At 26.9% G+C, this 23,799-nt stretch overlaps 1 protein-coding gene across 1 annotated transcript; it reads left to right on the top strand.

Annotated features, from left to right (window-relative positions):
- Positions 1–18,839, top strand: LOC145829535 (protein LTV1 homolog). The gene is made up of 13 exons (XM_082937366.1): positions 1–97; positions 284–345; positions 1,029–1,128; positions 7,515–7,650; positions 8,366–8,509; positions 9,010–9,157; positions 13,575–13,806; positions 14,503–14,627; positions 16,043–16,200; positions 17,707–17,756; positions 17,966–18,028; positions 18,146–18,247; positions 18,337–18,839. The coding sequence occupies exons 1-13, from the start codon at positions 95–97 to the stop codon at positions 18,448–18,450; spliced, it is 1,437 nt and encodes a 478-aa protein (XP_082793492.1). The 5' UTR covers positions 1–94; the 3' UTR covers positions 18,451–18,839.
- Positions 18,840–23,799: the final 4,960 nt, after the last annotated feature.

Genomic DNA, 23,799 nt, shown 5'->3' with positions numbered 1-23,799 from the left:
AGGTCTTAGTTATTTAAAGTTTAAATCAGCTTTGAAATAGATTTAATAATAATTTTATAAAGTAATTACTGTCTACTGAAAAACCACTACTAAAATGGTAAGTTTCATTGTTTACATTGATTTAACATAACCAAAGTTATTTAAATTTAATTACTTTATAAAGTAAACTAAACTAAACTCTACCTAAATATAATTATTATATAAACAAAATTAATTGTGTACTTAATTTAAGTTAACATTTTTAACTTTAATTATAATTTATTTTTTAAATAAACAACAACAGCCAGCAAGAAAAAAGAAGTTCATAGACAAAAAAACTTCTGCTACTTATAGTCTTCAACCAAGGTTTGTTTTTTATAAGTTTGGTATAATAATGTAAAATTCTTAGTTTCCATTTCCTGAAACACAATTTTTTCAATATTGTATTTAGTCTATAAATTTTAAGTTAATTTTTATAATTTTGTTTGTTAGATCTTTTATTAACAGGAAAAAAGTTACTAGTAATAATTATTACTAAGTCAGTAAAAATATATTTTATTTTGTAAAAATATTTTAAACTATAAGCTGTTATTTTAGTTTTAATTGCATACAGGGTTGCCAAAAGTCATGTAATTTGCAAAATTTTGAAAAAACTTAAATTTTAAACTACTTTACATAAGAAGTAGAAAATTTTTGATAAGATATGAAAAAAATATCATAAAGATTTTATTTTAGAATTTTATTTCTAAAAATCAAATTTATAGTAGCCTAACACTATGTTTTCAATGTTGTTTTAGTGTTTAAGATATTTTTACCTTTAATTTCATTTTATATTGGAAATAGACCAAAAAACTTGTTCTTTAGAAAACCTGGAAGAAATTCATAAAAACTGAAAACATTTCTAACAACTTTTAGCAACCCTGTACACTTTTTTATTTAACAATGTTATTAATTTGTTTTCCACAAATAATTAGACTATTGTTCTTTTTTTCAATTATTTGTTTAGCTTGTTTATTTTAAGCTTAATTTGGTAATTTTATATTTTTTAGAGGCCAAAGAGATCCACTCGTGGTTGATCATACTGCACCTCAAAATGTACTCTGTCCAGCACCAGGTTCTAAAGTTGAGTTCAGTGACATGAGATCTGAGGTAAATAGTTTAGTATGTTTTAAAATGTAGGTAGCAATTTTTAGGTAAATTGTTGTTTTTGTCATTAATTATTAAGTTTTATAATCATTGGTTGCCACACACATAGGTTAATTTGGGCTACTTTAGATATTTTTTTATAAATCTCAGGCTAGTTTTTTGACTTGAAAAAGTTGCCTTAAAACTTTAAAAATATTTTTTCTTGAAAATTATGTTTTTATCAAGTACTTTTGTTATTATTTTGGTAATACTAGGTATTAAAGCTTGATTTATAGTTTTTTTCTGTTTAAGGCTCAGATTAATTATTTTTATCAATTTGTCATAAGCTCAGGTCAGCTTAGGCTAGCTTGATATATATTAAGTTTATAATATTAAGTCATGCAATGTTTGTATTTGGTTTATAAAAACTACTTATTAGTTAAATTCACAAATCTAAAGTTTGAACTAAATTCTGGTAGTTTCTTAAAAAAATATAAACAACAAAATCGGCGAAAGTCTGCAGAACAAGTCCGGACTTCCGTTTGCCGTGAGACAAGCTCAAATTTAACAAAAGGGTTGATCATGCCAATTCGATCATCAGACCACAAGTTTCGGTAGACTGAGAAATAATTAGACTGATGAGTCCTAATAAGGACGAAACCGGTCTCAGTCTACCGAAACTTGTGGTCTGATGACCGAATTGGCATGATCAACCCTTTTTTTAAAAAAATATAAAGTGTAACTTTTTAAAATTAAATAACTTTTAACTTTTCAAATTAATTACTAAAGTATTATTTTTCTAGTAAGTTTTTTTTTCCTAAAATAGAGTTAACTTATTATTCAACCATTTGAGTATAATAGTTAAAAAAATAAGTTGTTTATAAAAGAAATATAAAGCTTTTAAAATCTTTATACATATTTTTTTTTGATTTAGCTTACAATCGGGTAACTGTATCATAATTTTATTATATTTTAATTATTTTTCACAGTTACTTAGGCTAGTTATGAAGTTTGAAAGCCATATTAGTTTAAAAACTAGATTAGATTTATTGCTTGTCTTGTCTAAATATCCATAGGGGTAGGGAGTATTTGGGTGATGTTTGCTGGACTTATGAGTGCATATGATTTGGTTCATTAAGAAGAATCAAAAAAAAAAAAAAAGTTGCTGCCCAAAAAACCAATTTCAACCTCAAAATTCACATACTTTTCGATTTTTTACTTAAACAGTAACAAAATCACTAATACATGTCATAGACTTTTAATTTATATCTTAAATGAAAGCTTATACTTATTCATATATATTTAAAGACATATTAAATGCTTTTGATGTATTATGACGTCATAATCACCCTTAATGTGCAAAATTTATCTGTAAAATGTAGGGGTAGGGAGTACAGCACATTTTTTTGGTCTTATTGTAATATTCATTCAAATACATATGATTCGAATGTGTTTTTGCTTAGTTAAAAAGAATCTAAAAATAAAATATAATTTTGCAAAAAAAAAAAAGTTGCTGCCCAAAAAACTGATTTCAAACCCAAAAATCACGTATTTTTCGATTTTTGACTTAAAAAGTAATAAATTTACTTATGCATGTGCTAGACTTTTAATTTATATCTTAAATGAAAGCTTTTAATTATAGGCCATATATTAATGATATTTCAACTGCTTTTGTTGTATATTTGTTTGCTAAATATGCAAACTTTGTCTAAAAATTGTACTTTATTTTCTAATATAAAAAGCAAATTCTTCTGCTTTTTTACTTTTAGTTTTTTGATTTAGAATTTAAAATATGTCAAGTCAGCTAGGCAGAAAGATATTTCTGATGTAATGTCATTTCAGTTGCATGTTGATATATACAAAGTACATTTTAAATCACTTTCCCTTATTAGAAATTTTGATTATTGAAAGCATTTTATATAGGTAAATACAATAACAATTAACTGCTATGAATTAAAAATTAGAAAATACTTGAAAAAAAGCTTTAAAATTAGAGAATTAAAACATTTAAATAAACTAACAAATTAAATTTCAATTAATTTAGATGTACAATACTTTATAAACTTAAACTAATAGTAAATTGAAAACAATAACATACTTAAAGCTAAAAAAATTAATACAGATAAACATTTATTGTTTAATTAAATAAAAATTCTTAAATTTAAAGAACAAAGTTACACCAATTTTAATTAATTTACATGTGTTTTCTATGAAATATAAGTCTAGATCTTTTACTTTTAGACAGGTGCTCTCAATAATCATAATTTCTAATAACGGAAAGTGATTTAAAATGTACTTTATGTATATATTAACATGCAATTGAAATGACATTACATCAGTAATATCTTTCTGCCTAGCTGACTCGATACATTTTATATTCTAAATCAAAAAAATTAAAACAAAACGGCTGAAGAATTTGCTTTTTATATTAGAAAAAAAAAGTACAATTTTACAGACAAAATTTATATATTTAGTGTAATAATGACGTCATAATACAATAAAAGCAGTTGAAATGTCTTTAATTTATGCCCACAATTATAAACTTTTATTTAAGATATAAATTATAAGTCTAAGACATGCATAAGTAAGTTTATTACGGTTGAAATCGAAAAATATGTAATTTTGGGTGGGTGTCAGAATGACACAGCGTCAAAACGACACCGTGCGTCACTTTAGCACGGTGCGTCACTTCGACACGTAGGGTCACTTTAGCACGGCGACAAAATGACATGGTGCGTCACTTTGGCACAGCGACAAAATGACACGGTGCGTCACTCTGGCACGGTGCGTCACTTTGGCACAGCGACAAAACGACACGGTGCGTCACTTTGGCACGGTGCGTCACTTCGACACGGAGGGTCACTTTGGCACGGCGACAAAATGACACGGTGCGTCACTTTGGCACGGCGACAAAATGACACGGTGCGTCACTCTGGCACGCTGCGTCACTTTGGCACGCTGCGTCACTTTGGCACGCTGCGTCACTTTGGCACAGCGATAAAATGACACGGTGCGTCACTTTGGCACAGAGGGTCACTTTGGCACAGCGACAAAACGACACTGTGCGTCACTTTGGCACGGAGGGTCACTTTGGCACAGCGACAAAATGACACGATACGTCACTTTGACACAGCGACAAAATGACACGGTGCGTCACTATAGCATGGATTAACAAACTTATAAGCAAAATTAAACTTCTTCAGTGATATAACTTTTAATTGTAAAATTTCGATAGTAATTAGTTAAACAAAATATTTTTTATATTTTTTCTAAACTATAGTAGCTTGATACATTTGAAACTATATATGATACATTGCTTTTAAATTTAAGTCATAGTATAAAAACAAAAATATTCTTAAGTTTTATTTTTTACGTTTCACGATTTTTCACATTTATGTACTGAATAAAATTTATTATTTTAGGAAATGTTATAAAAAATAACTAAGGTTTAATTTAATACAGAGTTATTTCGTAGTAAGAATAAGTCATGCGTGTTTTAACTCTAGTTTATAAAAATACAGAGTTAAGCTACTTTTGTGTTAACTAGCCATTTATATTAAATATGTATATATATTTATATTCAACAAAAGTTAATAAGTTAAGATGTTTACTTAAAACTCTGTATTGAAAATATATAATAAACTTGTCTAAAAGCAAATAATTAAAATAAACGGACTTGGAGCCTAAATTTATGAAAAAGTTAAAAATAGTATTAAGAAAGTTAAAAGTGTGCAACCATTCATGCGCGTTTATATATTTATGACCTTAAAAAAAAAATCATTAGAAGATGTTATACATACAACATTGCTGCTGCAGCCTTCTAATTAAAGCTGCAGCCATTCTATTAAAGTTAATACTTTAAGTCATTTTTATTTTTACAAAACTTTTTAGTCTAAAATAGTATTATATTGCATATAAGGATTTAATTACATTTATATTTAATACAAAATCAGTAAATAAATTTCATAATAATACAGTAAAAGCAGATTTTAGTTTGCTTGTAAAACATTTCTTCTACTTTATATTCTTGAGTTTTATTACAAAGTTTTGAAAACTCGGTTTTGTCTTAACTCTGTTATGAAAATAATATTTTATTTTCTATTTTTAATCTTGCGAATAAAAAAAGGAGTTTTTTGTAAAAATAAATACATTTTTTAGAATTTTTAAAAACTTTTTTCTAAAATTTTAAAACAATATTGTTTATTAATTAGTAGTTAATTTCTTTTTGATGAAAAAGTAAAAACAAAAAATTATTGTTATATTTTCGTCAGGGAATGCAGTATTTTAGTTGCAACCTATTAAGTCGCCAAAAGAGCGCAAGTATTAATTTTTTTAAGCACTAAAACGTAAAATAAGAACCGCATTAGAATTTAGAATTACAACAGCAGAAAAGTTGCTTTCGATAACGTCTGAGTTTTAGTTCATAAAACAAATTTTCCTCTGTATATACACCTACTAGTTTATTGTTTTAAAATACTTAATTAATTGATCTAAAATGAAGATTGTATTTTTTAAATCAGAATGTTGCTGAAGTTTAAAAAATATGTTTATATGAGTTTTTATCTTTTTAGACGTAAAATGGCAAGTAATTTTCTAATTTTTATTACTCGTTTCAAGTTCTAGTACTAAACTGTGTTTAAGTTTTTCCATTCGAAAGAAATCAAAAATAAATTCCCTTTAATTTTGGCAGTCGTATTTTGTTAAAAAAGTTGCTGTTTTTGCATCTTTGTGAACGTTGTTTGATACAAACAACTAGTTGTCGTTTATTAAGCACAGCTTTTAAGCACACCTAACACCTTGCTACTGCTTAAAAATGAGCATGTTGTTTGTAAGTACGACGGTGGACAATATAAGGTATAAACATTACGTGTTTCACTTTATTATATGAAGTCACGATCAAAAATTCCTGCGGTCTTTGTTTTAAAAGTTAATCAATGTGTTAATTATTGTTGCTGATTCTACAAAACCGGTTGGAAGACAGGAAACCGAAAAGTTTCCTAGAAAAATAAGATCGTTGTCCATACCAATAAACATTGAAATTTCACAACAAATCGTTCCCTCCCTTATTAACCACCGTGTCATTTTGTCGCTGTGCTAAAGTGACCCTCCGTGTCATTTTGTCGCTGCGCCAAAGTGACCCTCCGTGCCAAAGTGACGCACCGTGTCGTTTTGTCGCTGTGCCAAAGTGACCCTCCGTGCCAAAGTGACGCACCGTGTCATTTTTTCGCCGTGCCAAAGTGACCCTCCGTGCCAAAGTGACGCACCGTGTCATTTTGTCGCTGTGCCAAAGTGACCCTTCGTGCCAAAGTGACGCACCGTGCCAAGGTGACGCACCGTGTAATTTTGTCGCTGTGCCAAAGTGACGCACCGTGTCTTTTTGTCGCCGTGCCAAAGTGACCCTCTGTGCCAAAGTGACGCACCGTGTCATTTTGTCGCCGTGCCAAAGTGACCCTCCGTGCCAAAGTGACGCACTGTGCCAAGGTGACGCACCGTGTCATTTTGTCGCTGTGCCAAAGTGACGCACCGTGTCTATTTGACGACCGTGTCATTTTGTCGCTGTGTCATTCTGACCCGCTCCCGTAATTTTTGGGGTTGAAATCAGTTTTTTGGGCAGCAACTTTTTTTTTGCAAAATTATAACTTTTTTTATATATTCTTTTGCAAAGACACATTCGAACCATATGTACTTATTTGAGTTTTACAATATGACCAAAGAAATGTGCTGTACTCCCTACCCCTACATTTTACAGAGAAATTTTGCACATTAAGGGTGATTATGACGTCTTAAAACATCAAAAGCAGTTAATATGTCTTTAAATACTTGTCAATAAGTATAACATTTCATTTAAGACATAAATTGTAAGTCTAGGACATGTATAAGTGATTTTATTACTGATAAAGTAAAAAAATCAAAGTATGTGATTTTTGGTGTTGAAATTGGTTTTTTGGGCGGCAAACTTTTTTTTTGAATTAAAGTTTTTTTTTTAAGATTCTTTTTAATGATGCAAAAACACATACAAATCATATGTACTTAAATGAATATTACAATATGACCAAAAAAATGTGCTGTACTCCCTACCCCTAATATCCATTAAAATTTTCTAATCTTTCAACTTTTTTATGTCTATAACATTTCAAAAATTGAAGCCTCAAATATTTTTAAATATACAGTTTAATTAATTTTTAGAAAAATTATCAATATCTTAATTATCAATATAGTAATTTAAAAATTAAAATACACCCATAAAATTTAGTTGAATTCTGCTAGTCTGCCAAGATAAAACTAGCTCTTTTTTAAATATTTGTTGAACATAGAGAAATTGATGTGTTCTTAATAATTACTACAAGTATACACTCTATGTTGCTGTAAAAAAAAGAAACTTTTTAAGTTTGTTTATTTTTAATTTTTAGACGACAGCTGGTAAGCTTAGACGATGGCAGAAAGAGTATAATAACGGAATTCATTTTAATGATGACTACAATTACTTGCAGCACATGGTAAACACGGAGAAACCTGAAGCTGGTTCTTTGCGTAACACTCGTTCTGGTTTGTTTAAAATATGCATAGTAAAAAAAAAATTTCAAACAATTCTATTGGTATCTGTTTTCTTGACCATGAGGGTATTTTGACGAATATTAGTATTTGAACTTATAAAAAGTTTTAAACCATAGATTACATTCTACTAATAATGTCGAGTAACCTATGGTATAAATATTAATAAAATTAACTATTAAAGATCTATATGAAATATTTGAAGGACACTTATTTTATAGTTACTTTTCTTGAAAGCTTAGAAATACAAAATTACATTTAGAATCTCCAAGTTAAAAACTTCAATTTTGTAATGAGTTATTTTTAAGAAAGTTTTAAAACACATTTAAAACACATCGAAAAAAATTGCTAAGTGGAACTAATTCAAAAAGCGTTTTTTTTGTTACAAAACTAATTTTGTTTAAAATGAACGTCAAACTATTCAGCTAGCGTATAACTAACTAAATAAATTTGAAATTAGACTTTTTACGCTATTGTGTAAACGGTAGAAGATAAAAACCTTTTAACAACTATAAATATTATTCAATGAAAATAAAGTATCTCAAGCAAATATAAAAATCTAAAAATATGTTTTGGTTGTAAAAAAAAAACCTTTTTGCTTTGGAATAGTTTAATACTACTATTATAAAGAATGATATTGTGTTTATGAAAAAAAATAAAACATCATAATTACATTTATACTTAATGCATCCCATTATTACCATTTCAGCATTATTAGCTCCTTTAAAAGAAGAAGATGAAGAGCAAACACCAATGATGGTCAACGGAAGAGAACACCATAAATTGCCGGCTGTTGTTCTACCTTCTGAGTTCGAAGCGGAAAAATCTCTTCTTCATAAAGACCTGGATCAAGGTTGGCTTTAATTTCTTTGAATCAATGATTTTGTGGTTCCTTTGACTTTTGGTATCTGTCTTTCATCAAATATTTTTTGATTTAGTAGATAATACGTTTAGTTGTAAATATTGTATCAGTGTTAATTGAAGTTTATAATTTATAATAATTCTTTTATATGAAAGTTCAAAAAAATATTTTTGAAGTGTTACAACTTCAGTATTATAAGATTAAATTTCTCAATGTTATTATAAAACAGTATTGGATTTAACACTAGTAGATCTAAGCTCTTAACATCTACAATTTTGGTTTTATCTTCAAAAAAATTATTTATGAACTAATTTATTTTGTAAAATATTAATGTACATCATTTTTAAATGACTCAAACATTAATTTAGTAGCAGTTGCTAAATGGACAGTATAAACAAATCTTTAACATAAAATTTGCGTGTTTAATGTTCAATAGTTCTATCTATGTAAACTTGAAAATTTTCTTCATGCCGAAATTGAAACTTTAACAGGTTTGATGCTTGACATGGATGTTGACATCAGAGAAATGTTGGATGACGATTTTGACGATTACGATGGAGTGGAAAATTTTAATGAAGTTGACAATGACGATTGTGAGCTTGGTGAAATATTTGATGTGTTGAAAGAAGATGATGAAGTGTCAGTTTGCTTTTTTTGTTTTTCTCGATATTTTTTATTAACAGTGTTCAAAACTCATTTTAAAGGATATGTACATACTATAAAAAGTTTGCCATTGTAACTTACTGTATTAGTCTATTGCAGGGCTAACCGAAGTGGGCCATGAGCAGCAAAGTGGTTAAAGGGGGGGGGGGTATGTACAGTTAAGGAACCACAGGGGGCCATGAGGTCATAATTTTACACTTACAGTAGATATTCAGGAGTTGTTGATGACGAAAATAAAAAAGGTTTTAGGTGCTTTTAGTGGTAGTTTTTTGAGTAATCTCTTTAAAGGCAGCCATTAAAAAAAAGTTTGAGAAACCCCGGTCTATGATTAAGCAATACTGAAATATTTTGTTTATAAATATACCTAACCAACTATTTTGTATTACAATACCGATTTTTTTGTAAATAAATTTAAGAACCTTAGTTATATATTTTTTAGTTTCTTAACTGCAGACTGAATAATAGTCCTATAATTTCTAAACGATGTTAAGTCTTGAAATTAATACCTAATACACAGGGTTGCCACTTTACCTGGAAACCTTGAAAAACCTGGAATTTGAGAAGTTTTGATAAAAACCTGGAAAAACCTGGAATTTTGAACAAAAATCAATAAAAATACCTTGAAAAACCTGGAATTTTATCAATTTTCACATGTTCAGTAGTAAAATTTTGATTTGACTCAAAAATTCTTTCAGATAAATAAACAAATTTGTCATCATCAAAAAATTTTTTAGTAAAAAACATGTTTAAAGTAGCTTTACAGTATCTTAAAGTTTTTATATTATTTAACACAGTTGCTTACCTTCAACTTTAAACTTAAAATAGACCAAAAAGTGTGTACTTTTGAAAACCTGGAAGAAATTTGGAAAACCTGGAAAAATTTTTGAAAAAACGAGTAGCATTCCTGCTAATACAGTATAAAAACCTTTGATATTTCTTAAGTTAAACTATTTTCTTAAAAATCGTCTAAAAGTTTGTTTAACGTCAATAATATTGTGAAAAGCACATAGAATATTAAAAACATACTTTATTTATTTATTTTTAAATCGTTTTAAAACCTATATCAGTTTTTTTAAGTTGAATGAAAAATTGTATCAATCTAAAAATGTTATGCAAAGAATGTTATGCAAAAAAGCTACAAAAGTTTATAATAATTACAATAATTAAGTTTGTTTAGCAGTACTGATTAGCATTTTTACGCGTCCATTCTAACTCAATATAATTTAAGATGAAAAAACTAAGGCCAACACAGACTAGCTAGAACTTTTTAAGTTATTTTAAAACGCAGGCTAGTTTAAAGTTAAAAACAAAAGAGTTGATAATTCAGATATAGATAGACCTTCAAATGGATTAAAATACCACTTTATTGCAAGACACAAAACTTTTTCATTATAAATTTTACTAAAAATTTAAGCGCTTTTAGAATTCACAAACTCCCTTGTCAAAAATACTAAACACTCACAAATTAAGTAAAAATAATATAAGTAGAGGGAAACTAAATCATTTATACAAAACAAAAGGGTTGATCATGCCAATTCGATTATCAGACCACAAGTTTTGGTAGACTGAGACCGGTTTTGTCCTTATTAGGACTCATCAGTCAGTCACAACCGAATGTCTTGCCTAGTGGACAATGTTTTAAACGTTGCACGGCAAAGACAATGCTGACGTCACTAATCATTGCCAGCAAATGGTTGCCTCATGTGAAAGCATGATAAACTACAAGTTTTTCAGTTGTGACTGACTGAAGAGTCCTAATAAGGACGAAACCGGTCTCAGTCTACCGAAACTTGTGGTCTAATGATCGAATTGGCATGATCAACCCTTTTGTTAAATTTGAGCTTGTCTCACGGCAAACGAAAGTCCGGACTTCTGTTCTGCAGACTTTCGCCGATATTTTTTGTTGTTTATACAAAACACAACAATTAAAACGACAATTAATTAACGAAAATGGATTTTTTTAGTAAAAAAACCAATTAAAACAAAATGATAGTTACTCTTGATCCTTTATCAGGACCAAGCTGATTATATAAATTTGGTTGAAGTTTTTTAGTTAGTAAAGCCTCTATTATAATAAATCATTAAAGGAACTGCACATTTTAATGATCCTAAAACATGTTGTTACAATTTATACAAAATGGACAATTTGCGATATGTTTAAATACCGCACTATTAGTTGCAGTAATATGCTCTTTAATTATTATTTTAAAAAAGGGAATTTGTGAATTCCGAAAGCGCTTCATTTTTTAATAAAGTTTGTAATGAAAAAGTCTTGTCTCTTGCAATAAAGTGGTATTTAAACGAGTTGATAGTTTTTGTTATTAATTAGCTAACTATGTTATAACATTTAGGTAGTGCTTAATATTTAAATTTGGTTTCGATTATTTGCTAAAATTTTCCGCTTTGCGCCAGGTCTACTTTAAAAAAGATTTTTTTTACTTTTATTTGAATCCTAAAATTAATAACTTGTGTAATAATTTTAGATGAGAAAAAAGTAAATTTACTGTTACTAATTTACTGTAACGTGTTAAATTGAACTTTAAGTTGTTTTCTGTATTTTTTAATATATATATATATATAAAGATTGTTTTTAATCTTCAGCTAGTTCAAATTTAAAAAAGAATGCATTTTGGTAAACAGAGATGCAAAAGTTATACAAAAAACATTCTAAGAATTGAATATTGTACACTACAAATATTCGGTGCAAAAATTGATCTTCCATCTTACTAAACAAACAACTAAATTTCACAAAAACCACAGTTAAGCAAACATAAAATACTTTAAAATTTATAGTATTTTTTAAGGAGCTTTTTCATATGCCGACAAGGCGATATGAATTCACCCCTCTTATTTAAACAACCTTCCTTTTTTAATCAGGGTTGCCACTTTACCTGGAAAAACCTTGAAAAACTTGGAAATAAATAATTTAGTCAAAAAAAACCTGGAAAAACCTTGAATTTTAACAATTTTCACATGTTTAGTAGTAAATTTTCGATTTTACTCAAAAAATTTATCATATAAATTTTTTTTTTGTCATGATCAAAATTTATTTTTATTAAAAAACATATTCAAAGTAGCCATACAGTATCCTTTCAATGTTTTTGTACTATTTAACACAGTTTCTTACCTTTATTTTAACTTAAACTATAAATAGACCCAAAAATGTGTACTTTTTAAAACCTGGATGAATTTTAAAAAAATCTGGAAAAATTTTTGAAAAAACATGTGGTAACTCTGTTTAATGCATAGACAATGGCTGTTGATTCTTTTAAGCATAGCCTACAAATAGGGTTATTACCATCTGCTATTGGCTGTGCTCTTTTTATCACCTTCCAACTTAATTTTAAATCAATGTTTTTGCGCTTTATGTTACAAACATACTTCGAAAGCTCAGTCTCATTTTCGTATACACCACCTATAAAAGATTTTTACCTGAATTTGAACTGAGTTGAGAATAAGCTGATGTAGAACTTCTTTTCAAAGTCAGAGTTAACTGTTGCCTTGTAAATAATGTTCTCCGAACGGCAATTGCCCCCTTTCAAATCATATATGCTGCCACCAGCCCAATTACACTGATTTCTGATTAAATTACTTTTGTTTAAGATCCTTTGATTGTGTGACTTAAATAATCTCTCAAATTCGCTATACATGAATAACTGATTCGCATATTATGTTTGTTAAAGATCTTTGATAATGGTTTATTTTTGTTGAAATGTTTTTTTTACTAGATTTATAAATTCTCTGCCGATATTTGCTTTGACTGAACTACAGAATAATAGATTATACCAAGTTATATTTCGCTTTCTTTTATTTTTATTGTTTGTTTTTTTTTTTGCTCCATTGCTTCAAAATTAAGTTTATCATTGTAACTGCATTTTTTCATTATTAGTTTGTAATCAAAAATAAAAGAAAGAGAAATTAACTCAGGCTGGCTTGTGTTAGTTTATGGTGATTCATGCTAGTATTGGGCTTCAAAAATATTTGTGTTTTAAATTTACAAGTTAACGTTTTTTTTATTCAGTAAGTTTACTATTACATACGAATAAATTTATTCAAAAAAAAACTATGCATTAGCATTTTCGAAATAAGCTGGCTTAGAATAACTAAATTTATTTATCTACATCCAAATTTTAACAAGTTTATTTGTAAATTTTCTTCGCTAAATAAGCCTTGTTTGCTTTGGTATAGCTGCAAAAGGTAGCGAAATATATTCAGCAATAATAAAAAACTTGATTTTATTTTAAAAAGCCTTTATATAACAATTCTCAAGTATTTTGTAATTATAAAATAATTTATAAAAGTTGACATGTCGTTAAAGTTTTGTTTCATTTATCAGATTATAATGTGCACAGCACAAAGTCTGTAACTTACTTTTCACCTTGTAATTTTCCAGGTCTGATGCTGATTCCAGAGCCGGAGATTTCGACGACGACCGAACTTTAAATGGTTCGAACGACGGTTTCTGCAGCTCGAACGACGGAAATTGCGTTCCGTCCGACGACGATTGGGACAACGAGAACGCGCACGAGGACCGGCAGACATGCTTCTCCAAAATGTCCATGCAGTCCGCATCCGTCATGCGCAGAAATGAAGGGCTGCAGTTCGTAGACAAGCAGTTCGAAGTGGTTCGTTACTTGTTGTTGGGTTGTAAAATGTTTTTGATTGATTAATCGGCTATGATTGCTTTGATCTTCTCACGTGTTTTTATGTTTACTTGATGTTGGTTAACTTAATAATTTTTTTAGTTGAGGCTTAAGTAATATATTGTATTATACAATTGAGAATATCAAAACTGCATAAAATCATGTGAAAGCATGATAGACCGTTTGTAGATTGATTACTGCAGGATTTTTGGTTGTCACTGACTGACTGATTAGTTCTAATAAGGACGAAACCGTTCTCAGTCTACCGAAGGCTTGTGGTCTAATGATCGAATTGGTGTGATCAAACCTTATGTTAATCAAAATTGCATAAGCTCTACTCACTAATACCTGTTTTGTTTTAGATTTTAATTGTTAATGTAATTCAAATTATTTTTTTTTAATTTTTATAGTTTTTTTATATAATTTAACAAAATTAAATAATTAAAATAGCTTCTACTCACTAATACCTGTTAGTTTTATAACTAAATTGATAATGTAATAACATTAGTAGGTAAAGTAATTCATATCCTTAAAATTCTAAAAACTTTACATTTTAAGTTATTCGAAATTCATAAGGCACTCAGTTATACAAGTATATAGCAGAATGTCCTAAGTTTACTCGATCTAAAACTCAAAACAGAGCACACATTTAGAATATACGCAATATTTTGTTTGTAGGGTAAATTGAGGATGATGCATGGAAACGGATTTGGTGATAACATGGCAGAAACTCTAAAGTACAATGATGATTTGGACGACTTTGAATCTGGTATTGACCCTGAAACTTTCATTAGGCAAGCCACGTAAGTTGAATTTTTGAGCATTAATAACTGACGTGCTGAGTATTTTCACATGTTGTAGATAATTATAAATGCGTTGTTATATAAATTAAAAACCGTTACATGTTGTTATTGTATATATTTTTGATAAATTAAATATAATTGTCTATTCTTTGAAGAAGAAAAGTTTGATTGTTAATTTTATTATAGTTTTTGTTTTTTTAATTATAGTTTAATTGTTATTTAACGATAAAATTCATGGTAAAGATTGCATGTAATAAATATTAAGTTAGTGTGTAAAAACATTTTTTAAGTATTCTGATACTCATATATATTTAAGATTTGGCTGGATTCGGATCTATTTTTTCAAATTAAGATCTTGCCGGATCCGGATCTATTTTTTATTCCCTAGTACTGGTTCTTCTTTTATTAAAAATAACTATAACTTAGTTATTATAAAATTATTTTTATTTTTAAATTATTTTTATTTAGTTATTATAAAATTATTATTTATAATAAAAAGATGAAAAACGATGTTAATTTTTTCAAATATAATATGATTTTATTAGCGATAATAATTAAAAAAATAATTTTCAAAGGCAAATGTATTTTTTTGTATATGAATTTGTTAGTGATCTGCCGGATTAATGGATAAAAATATTGCATCCAATTAATTGGTAAGAGCAACAAATCCATGGTTAATAATTAAAATGTTTTTAATTTAAAATAATAAACTCAGAAAATTTATAACAAAAATTCCCTTGAAAGACCTAATTAAACCATTAAGCAGGTTTATATTATTAAATACTTCTAACAATAGTAATTGACTCGTTTTTGTTTACAAACAATAAAGGTTTACAAACGTTTACAGATGTTTTTTGTTCCTACAGAAGGTACTAAAATTTTTCAAGTTTATAATTTGCAACTTGTTGCTATATGTTTTGTTACTTTTTTGATAGATTTTATAATAAAAGCATGTTAATTGATTCATAATCTTGCCATCTTTTTTCATGACAAACTAACAATTATTTGTTTTGGGTATACTCATTTTTATTAAAAAAGTTATTCTTAAATTATTTTAACTTTTTCATATTTTTTTTTGAATAAATTATAAAGAAAATAGATAAATAAGAAGTTGTAATATACTTTTATAAGTTATATATCTAAAATTTTGCACTAGTTTAAAAACAATAACAAAATTATATTATTGTTGTAGTTTACAATAATTATTTAAAAACATATAAATAGTGAATTACCGATCTTAAAGATCTGGGTTTTGATTAAAAAAGATCCTAGTTTATGGGTATTTAGGATAACTAAAGTATATTTGAAAAAATTAAACTAATTAAAGTGTAATTGCAAATATTGTTTATTTTCAAGATTTTCGATAAAATGTTTAACATGTATTTTTATACAAGTTACGACAAACTTCTGTTTAGGATAAGACACAATAAAAAGAATGAGTTTCAAAAGTTGGACGATCACAGTAAGAAGGCCATTCTCGCCAAGTTCACTCAGGAGCGAGATCACGACGAGGACCTGGTGACCATTTACAAGAAAGTCAAACCGGTAGAACACGATTGCGTTTCCATTTTAAGTTGGTTTTATCATTAGTTTAAAATTAAGACCTATGGCGTTTTAAGTGTGGTTTAGTCTTTTCAAGTGTAAACAGATTAAAGTTTTCATTTTTTAAAGCTTAGATTTTAAACTTGGATTAAAGGTATACATACCTTAATTGAAAAACAAATTTGTGTAGTAATATAAAAAGTATTGAACAATTTACTAATTTTACAGTCTGATTAAAAACCTATAAAACTGTTAAAGTATTTATCATTATGTATATTAAACTAACCTATATCTATTGCATGTTATAAACATAGGGGAAGTTAGGTAGCTGATGAAGTCTTAATTTGTAGATTTTATTTTTTGAATGTGCAAACTAAAAATACGTTTGGATTAAATCTGCATTTTATAAAGTTTTTGACTAACTTTTTTCAAACTTAAGGTATCTATTTCTTAAAAACGATAAGCTTCATATCTCCTTACAAAGTTGAGAACATTTTTCCTTTGAAATAAAACTATTTTGAACATTTTAGTCAATACTTTGTTTTAAATATTTAATATCTGCAATTTAATTACTATTAAAGAAATATCTACTAAAAGTAGTAAGTCTCTAGTTTAAAGGTTGGGAATTTTTATTAGTCTGTGAGCAAGACTTGCAAAAATAAAAGAATTTCTCGGATCAGACTAAAATTAATTTTTATAAACTTTAAAAAAAAAACTGATTTAAAATAACATTTGATGAAATAAACATTCAATTAGCAATACTAAATACTGTAGGTCGAATTAGAGGCACAATTAAAAATGTTGTAAAAAATCTTAAGTTCATCTAGTTTTTACAAGTTGTTTTCAAGCTAAAAGATACATTGTCCACCCCTACTCTAGCTCATAAAAACTAAATAGATATATTTTAAGTATTATTCAGAAAATATTGATAATAAAAAAGAAGGTATTGAAAAGTTTAACAAAAATGACACGGTTGCCACTTTACCTGGAAACCTGGAAAAACCTGAAATTCTAACAATTTTCACATGTTCAGTAGTAAAATTTTGATTTGACTCAAAAAATCTATCATATAAATAAAAATATTTTGTCATCATCAATTTTTTTTTAGTAAAAAACATATTTAAAGTAGTTTTACAGTATCTTTTCAATGTTTTTATATATATTATCTTACCTTAAGCTTAACTTTAAACTAAAAATAAACCCAAAAATGTGTACTTTTAAAAACTTGGAATAAATTTGAAAAACCTGGAAAACATTTTGAAAAAACGAGTGGCAACCCTGAAATGAGTTTATCTTAAAGCATAATTGAATAGTTTATATTATATGATATACTCTCATGTAATTCATACTCGGAGCTTTCATGTAGCAGCAAATATTGGTTTAGCCTTTAACTCCTCCACTATTTGGATTTAATCTAAGGTTTTTATTGTTTTATTTAAACATTTTACATTAATAAAAACTTAAATGTTTTCATGTTATAATGAGTCAATTTCGACTTCACAGTGATAACACATATTAAGCATATAACACTTTCTAGGTACTTACAGCAACATATACAATCGCCCAAAAATAATGGACGTTAAACTGGTAAGTTCTACGTTAAGGTTAAACATTATATATAAAGTATTTCAAATTTAATATATGCTACATTAGAATTGATTAAAAGTTTAAGGTTAAATAATAAGTTTTAATGCTAAATATTATATAATTTTTATTACATTTTGGCTATTAAATAATTTAAAACTTTATTTCTTAACAACAAAAGTAGTTGTCTTTAAAAAAAAATATATATTCAGCCTGAAAGGATAAAAGAACTGAAGAAGAAAGTCGTAAAGAATGTTAAGGAAGCACATGTTGAAGTTTTTTGTTTTTGTATATTCATAAGTTAAAGTTTTCTTATGAATATAACTATATAATTACTGATTGTATAATATTTCAAAGTTTGTGATTTACTAATGATTTTATACTGACGACAGAAAGTAGTGCATCCGAGTGCTTTTGAACTGTCCCAGCGCAACAAAAACGAAACCAAAGAAGAAAAGAAGGCGAGGCAAAAGGCTTTTAAAGCAGCTAAAAAAGTAAAAAATAGATTAAATATAAAATAGCTACATTTTAAACAACACGTATTTAGTTGTATACCAAGTTTATGTTGTGAAATAATTTTTAGGACCGTAGAGCGGAAAAGAAAGAAAATCAGAACAAATGGAAAGATGCGCAGAAGAAGAGGAAGGGAGAAGTGCAAGTGCTCATTGAGAAGAATCCACAAATTGTTAACTTGTAAAACGGTTGATGGTGTTGTTTTACCAACCCGGTTAATTTTTAGGAAGTTGTTTAGCTACCGGGTTTTAGGTAATTAAAATAAATCTTAACTTACTACTAGTTTAGTGCTATAAATGAATAACTTACTTAATTTTTAGACAAATGTTTTTTTCTTTAATTAAAAACTTGAAAAATTTAGATTTCTTAACAATTTCTAGCTATTGTCTTAAAAGTAATTTTGATGTTTGACTTATATTTTATAAGTATTTAGTTTACATTTTAAGCTTGTATGACAATGTATTAAATTTAGATGAATTTGAATAAACTGATTGGTTTAATTTTTAAAGCCAATGATTAATTTGTAATATATAAATGTGTACTTTTTTCATATTTTAAAAGTTAGAAATCCAATTATGAATTTTTTTATAAAAATTACTAACTACGTTTTTATTTTATGATAAAGTTAAATTTAATGGTATACTATTATTTAAATCTATATCTTAAACAAAAAACACATCGAGAAAAAACATAAAAAAGTAGATAAACACCCTTGATTTTTGCTAAGAAAAAATTAGGTAAAAAACCTTAAATTTCCTTGATTTCATATTTTTCGGGTTATCTGAATGTCATTTAAACTTTACTTTTAGTAATTGTTTTGATACTTTTAGACAAACAAAATAATTCGTTTTATAATTTATGTGTTTTTAATATACCAACAGGAAATATGTGTATTTCAAATCCAATATTCCTTAAGTTAAACAAAGCTTCCAAGTTTTAGTTTTGTTAAGATTCATACATATTTAAAATCTAAATCTTACTAGGATTGAAATTTCTTTAGACAACTATAGTTGATAATTAAAGTATTGTATCGTATTTTTATATCACTTAAAAAAAAGAAGTTGGTCCAGTGTTTGTTGCAACTATTTTTGAAAAATAAGTAAATAATTTACAACTGGGACGTCTTCTAAAATTTTGATTAAATGTCGGTAAATTTATAGTTTTAAATAAATACTTGAAGCAAATTAAAATTTTTGCCTTAATTTTTGTTTATATCGAATAAAATACCAAGTTTTTATAGTTTTATGGTAAACAAGGAAAATTTTCAATAGTCACCTTTGCCATAAACCTAGAATTTGACTATTTTGATAAAAAAAGCCTAAAATTTTGAGAAAAAGCTGATTTTAAACTATTTTACATGTGAAGTAATGAAATTGCAAATAGGTACAAAAAATCTGTTGAATATAGATTTTTGTGTCCTTATTATTGTTTTTAATATAAAAGTTATCTTAATATCTTTTCAATGTTGTTGTACTATTTGTGACAGATTTTTACCTTAAATTTAGTTTTATATTTAAAATAGATCTAAAAACTTAATCTTTAAAAAGCCAGGAAAAATTTTTCAAAAACCTTTGCCTTGAGTAATTAATTTAATTAATGGTGTACAAAAATTTAATGGTGATAATAGACTTGTATAACTTAAGTAATAAAGTTTGGAAATGTTGGCGGAAATAGTTTCAAAAAAATAACAATTATTTTATAAAAAATATCATTTAAATCTTTTATCCAATCATAAGATACTTGTGTTTGCGAATACAAGTTTGTAAAATCATGTTTCACTAGTTTGCTTGGGTTTCAACTCTGTTTATTAAAGTATTTTAACTGTAAAACTATTATCATCTAGAAAAACATCTACATTATCAAAAAACAGTGCTTTTGACATATATTTGTATACAACAAAGTTAAAATATTAAAAATGAACTAGCTTGTTCAAACTTATAGATATGCAAATATTTGACTATTATTATAGAAGCTAATAGACTTTATTTAACAGCTTAATGTATTAACCTTACTGTACTTAAGTAAAATTAAGATACACAACTGGAGAGAGAGGTCAAGTATCAATTGATTTTTTTGTTGACTTGAAATTAAATCAAATGTTATAATAGTTGAATAAAAATGGATTTCTGTGTTCAAAATTCAATTTGTTTCTTTGAACTCAACAAGGTTAAAATCAACTAGTATTTGAAATCTTACCATTTAGAACTACTCAAAACTATTTACTTTTTTCAAATAAAAGCTTGCAAAGATTTTACAAACTTGTTTTTAAATATTTGCTAATAGACACTTTTATACTGTTTTCTTAAATATGGTTTAGTTTTTAAAGAAAATATAAGACTGTTTAACTAGATAGGTTTTAAAATGTTGCTTACAAAGATTAAAAAAAAAACTAAAACAACAAGTTTAGTAATACCGAACTTTTTAATCTTCTCTATTTTATGTTCTCTATTCTAAGTAGATAAAATTTGCAGGTTACGTTTTGAGTTACAAAACTACAAATTACCTTAAGACACCCATGAAATTTGAAAAAAAGGTACTCAAAAACACATCAAATAACGAGTGTTTTTAGTTTTCAAATAACTACATGTTATTTTTCAATTGGAACTATACCAAATTAAATAAAAAAGATTAGACTTACATTAGTATTTAAGGTATTTTTGTGTAGTTCTGGCGAACCTTAATTTTGAGATAATATTTAGAAGTACCTTAGATAACTTTTGAACAGAAAATATACACAAGTATGCCGCATTTAAAATTGCTCTGAAATACTTAAATCAGAAAAAAACAAAAACAGTTTTATAGAAAAAAAAACTGTTCTATTCAACAATCTACAACTTCAAGTATAATTTTATAATAAATAAAACGATTCATAACCGCTTGCCAGCTCACTGTGCAATATGAATTAAAAAATTGTTCTGTTTTGACTGATTTCCTGTGCGATCCTTAAAAGAAAAACTGGAATAAGCGTAATTAAGGCGGTTGATAATGGTTTTCTTTTAAAATATTTTGCTAAAATCAGTAAACTTTTTGCTTAAAAAAATTTTTTTATAGAGTTTTTTTAATAGAGTTAAATGATATTTACTAATTATATATTCTATCATGCGTTGGTTTTAAAGTTGAATTGATATTTGTACTTTATATTTAAATTTCGTACATTTAAAATTAAACATTCGTTTATATATCTACTTAAGGATTTAAAATCTAATAGTTTGTCTATTTTACACTAATTTTTTATGTCTCTGATTTACTTCGATTTATATGTTTGTCTTATGTATTTTAAGTTTATATCTATAGATAATGATAATTTTTTAAAGTCTTAATATAGTTAGTTTTTTTGGTTTTAAAAATAGGATTTTAAATAGCTAAAGACACAGAATACAAAACTTTCTTTTTAACGTTGATTGATGTAAACTAATTATTACTTTTATTTAGTTATCTATCAGATCCTGATCCGGCCATTTTTTTGCTTGGATATTGATCCGGACCCAGTTAGTTTGGAAAAACTTAGTTTTCCGCGACCAACTTCTTTCAGTTTTATTTACTTAGATTTTTGTGTTTTGAGTTTTTAATATATATAAAATCATTCAAGCGAATTATACTAATTAAAGTTTAGTTAATTCAATAATTTTTTGTAAACATACATCAATTAGAGTAAAAATAGTGAACTTTTAATTTAAAACTTATTGCAGATTAGATTCTTCTACTAACTCTATATGTTAGTTCTATTTATAAACTCAAATATTTTCATTTTTTTTGTATAAAATATGAATTTAAATTTCAATGTACTCAATTTTTCTAAAGCCCTTACAGTTTTAATTTAGCTATTTTATTCTCATTTAAATTTATTAAATTATGTAAAGACTCTAAAAATACAGCTTATTTAATATTTGGTTACTATAACTTTAAGAGGCATCAATTCTTCAACAAATTATTTTATTTTTAGATTTTTAATTTAAAAAAGTAAACTTCTTTTTAGCTAAAAGTTTTTTAATCATTAAGCTAGTAGTCCACTAAGTCAAATTAGTTCTACTACCTTAGCAGAAAAAAAGAAGAGGCTTTCGAAAGAAAAATTTAATATCCTAATAACAGCACACGAATATATTTTATGATAGCGACTTGTTTTTACTTACAACAGCTGTTGATCAACAGTATCGACTTAACTTTTGTAAATAAAACTATAACGTATAGCTCATCATGAATAAAACAAATGAAGTTTGTTTTATTTTAAAGCAATGTAACATTTAATTTCTTTTTATTTTACGTCATAAAAGGTAAAAAAAATCAAGTTTATTCGTATAAGTAGCTTGAGTTTTAACATTTAAACTGTGATTTCGTCTAGGTAGATTTCTTTTTTACAACGTTCTTTTTTTTAGTGTTCAAATAAAAAATTTAGACAATAGCCTTTGGTTTTTTTTTTCAATAATTGTGTCAAACAATTTTTATTTATTAATGGTATTTTTGTATTAAATTTTATAAGTTTGTTCTTTATTAAAACTACATAGAACTTAAAACATTTAGGATCGTAATTTAAAAATTAGATTTGGTTCAGATCAGACCGGTTACTAAATAGTTGATTGGATAGATAACGTATTACCTTGCTTAATTTCAGACTATTTCATTTAATTACATCTTCTTATACTTATTTAGACTGTAAAAGTTTAAAATACTAGTAGTTATAAATTAACTTGACAATGTATTTTACAAATTAAATCATTTCTACTGCTTAAAAATTAAGTGCAAACACCAATGAGTTTTGCTAGCTCTTCATAGATAGATTATAAATAGTAATGAAATCGTAACTAAAATAATTATAAATACCCATTAGTAAACTTATAAACGTTGTTTTCATAATCGTTTTATTTCTTAAAGCACAAGCATATAAACTCTTTCAAAGCTAGCATTTGAATTATTTTAATAGACATTTTGTAAACAGACTTTCTAAATCTAAATATGCAATTAATCTATAGATGAATATAATCGAAGATCATAAAATGCATAACCAAAAGACCCATCAAAATTTGCACCGCCAACTTCTTAGGTTTAGAACTAGACAATACTTACAAATTTTCTCTCATATTATTACCCCGAAACAGTCATTACTTTGACAATTAAGGCAATTCAGTCTTGATGAATTGCTTACCCTTTTTCGGCCACATCCTTTACCAGTCTACCCCGCTTTCCTTATATGTGTGAAAACTAAATAAGGTTAGCTATGCAATCTTCATTAACTTTGGATTCTGCCTTTAAAAGCGTTTCGCCCGCTACACATGCGGCCTTAACCCAACTTGTACAACACTAACCGAACCTAAAATCCAACTTGCCCGCTTAACGGAGTTTTAAAAGTTCTCACACCTACCCATGATTTAATTATAGAACTATACATTTTAAAATGTCATTACGGAAATGACTACGTATGTCGAACATCTTAACGTATAAGATTAACGGCGAGAGCAGCATGTCACGAAAAAGCTAAAAAAGTTTTTTTTAAATGGCAACGTTAAGCCTAAAAGCAAACAATACTTCATCCATGAAC

The sequence above is a fragment of the Thalia democratica genome, chromosome 2 (genome assembly GCF_965202585.1).
Source record: "Thalia democratica chromosome 2, ktThaDemo2.hap1.1, whole genome shotgun sequence".
Classification (NCBI taxonomy): Eukaryota; Metazoa; Chordata; class Thaliacea; order Salpida; family Salpidae; genus Thalia; species Thalia democratica.
The sequence above is the reverse complement of the archived record's forward strand: the minus strand, read 5'-3'. Positions and strand labels throughout refer to the sequence as shown.

Bases quoted from the DNA above. Each gene is read 5' to 3' on its own strand.
- LOC145829535 (XM_082937366.1), top strand. The intron at 7,651-8,365 runs GTTTGTTTAAAA...TTACCATTTCAG, and splicing joins TTTGCGTAACACTCGTTCTG to CATTATTAGCTCCTTTAAAA. The intron at 18,029-18,145 runs GTTTTTTGTTTT...TACTGACGACAG, and splicing joins TTAAGGAAGCACATGTTGAA to AAAGTAGTGCATCCGAGTGC.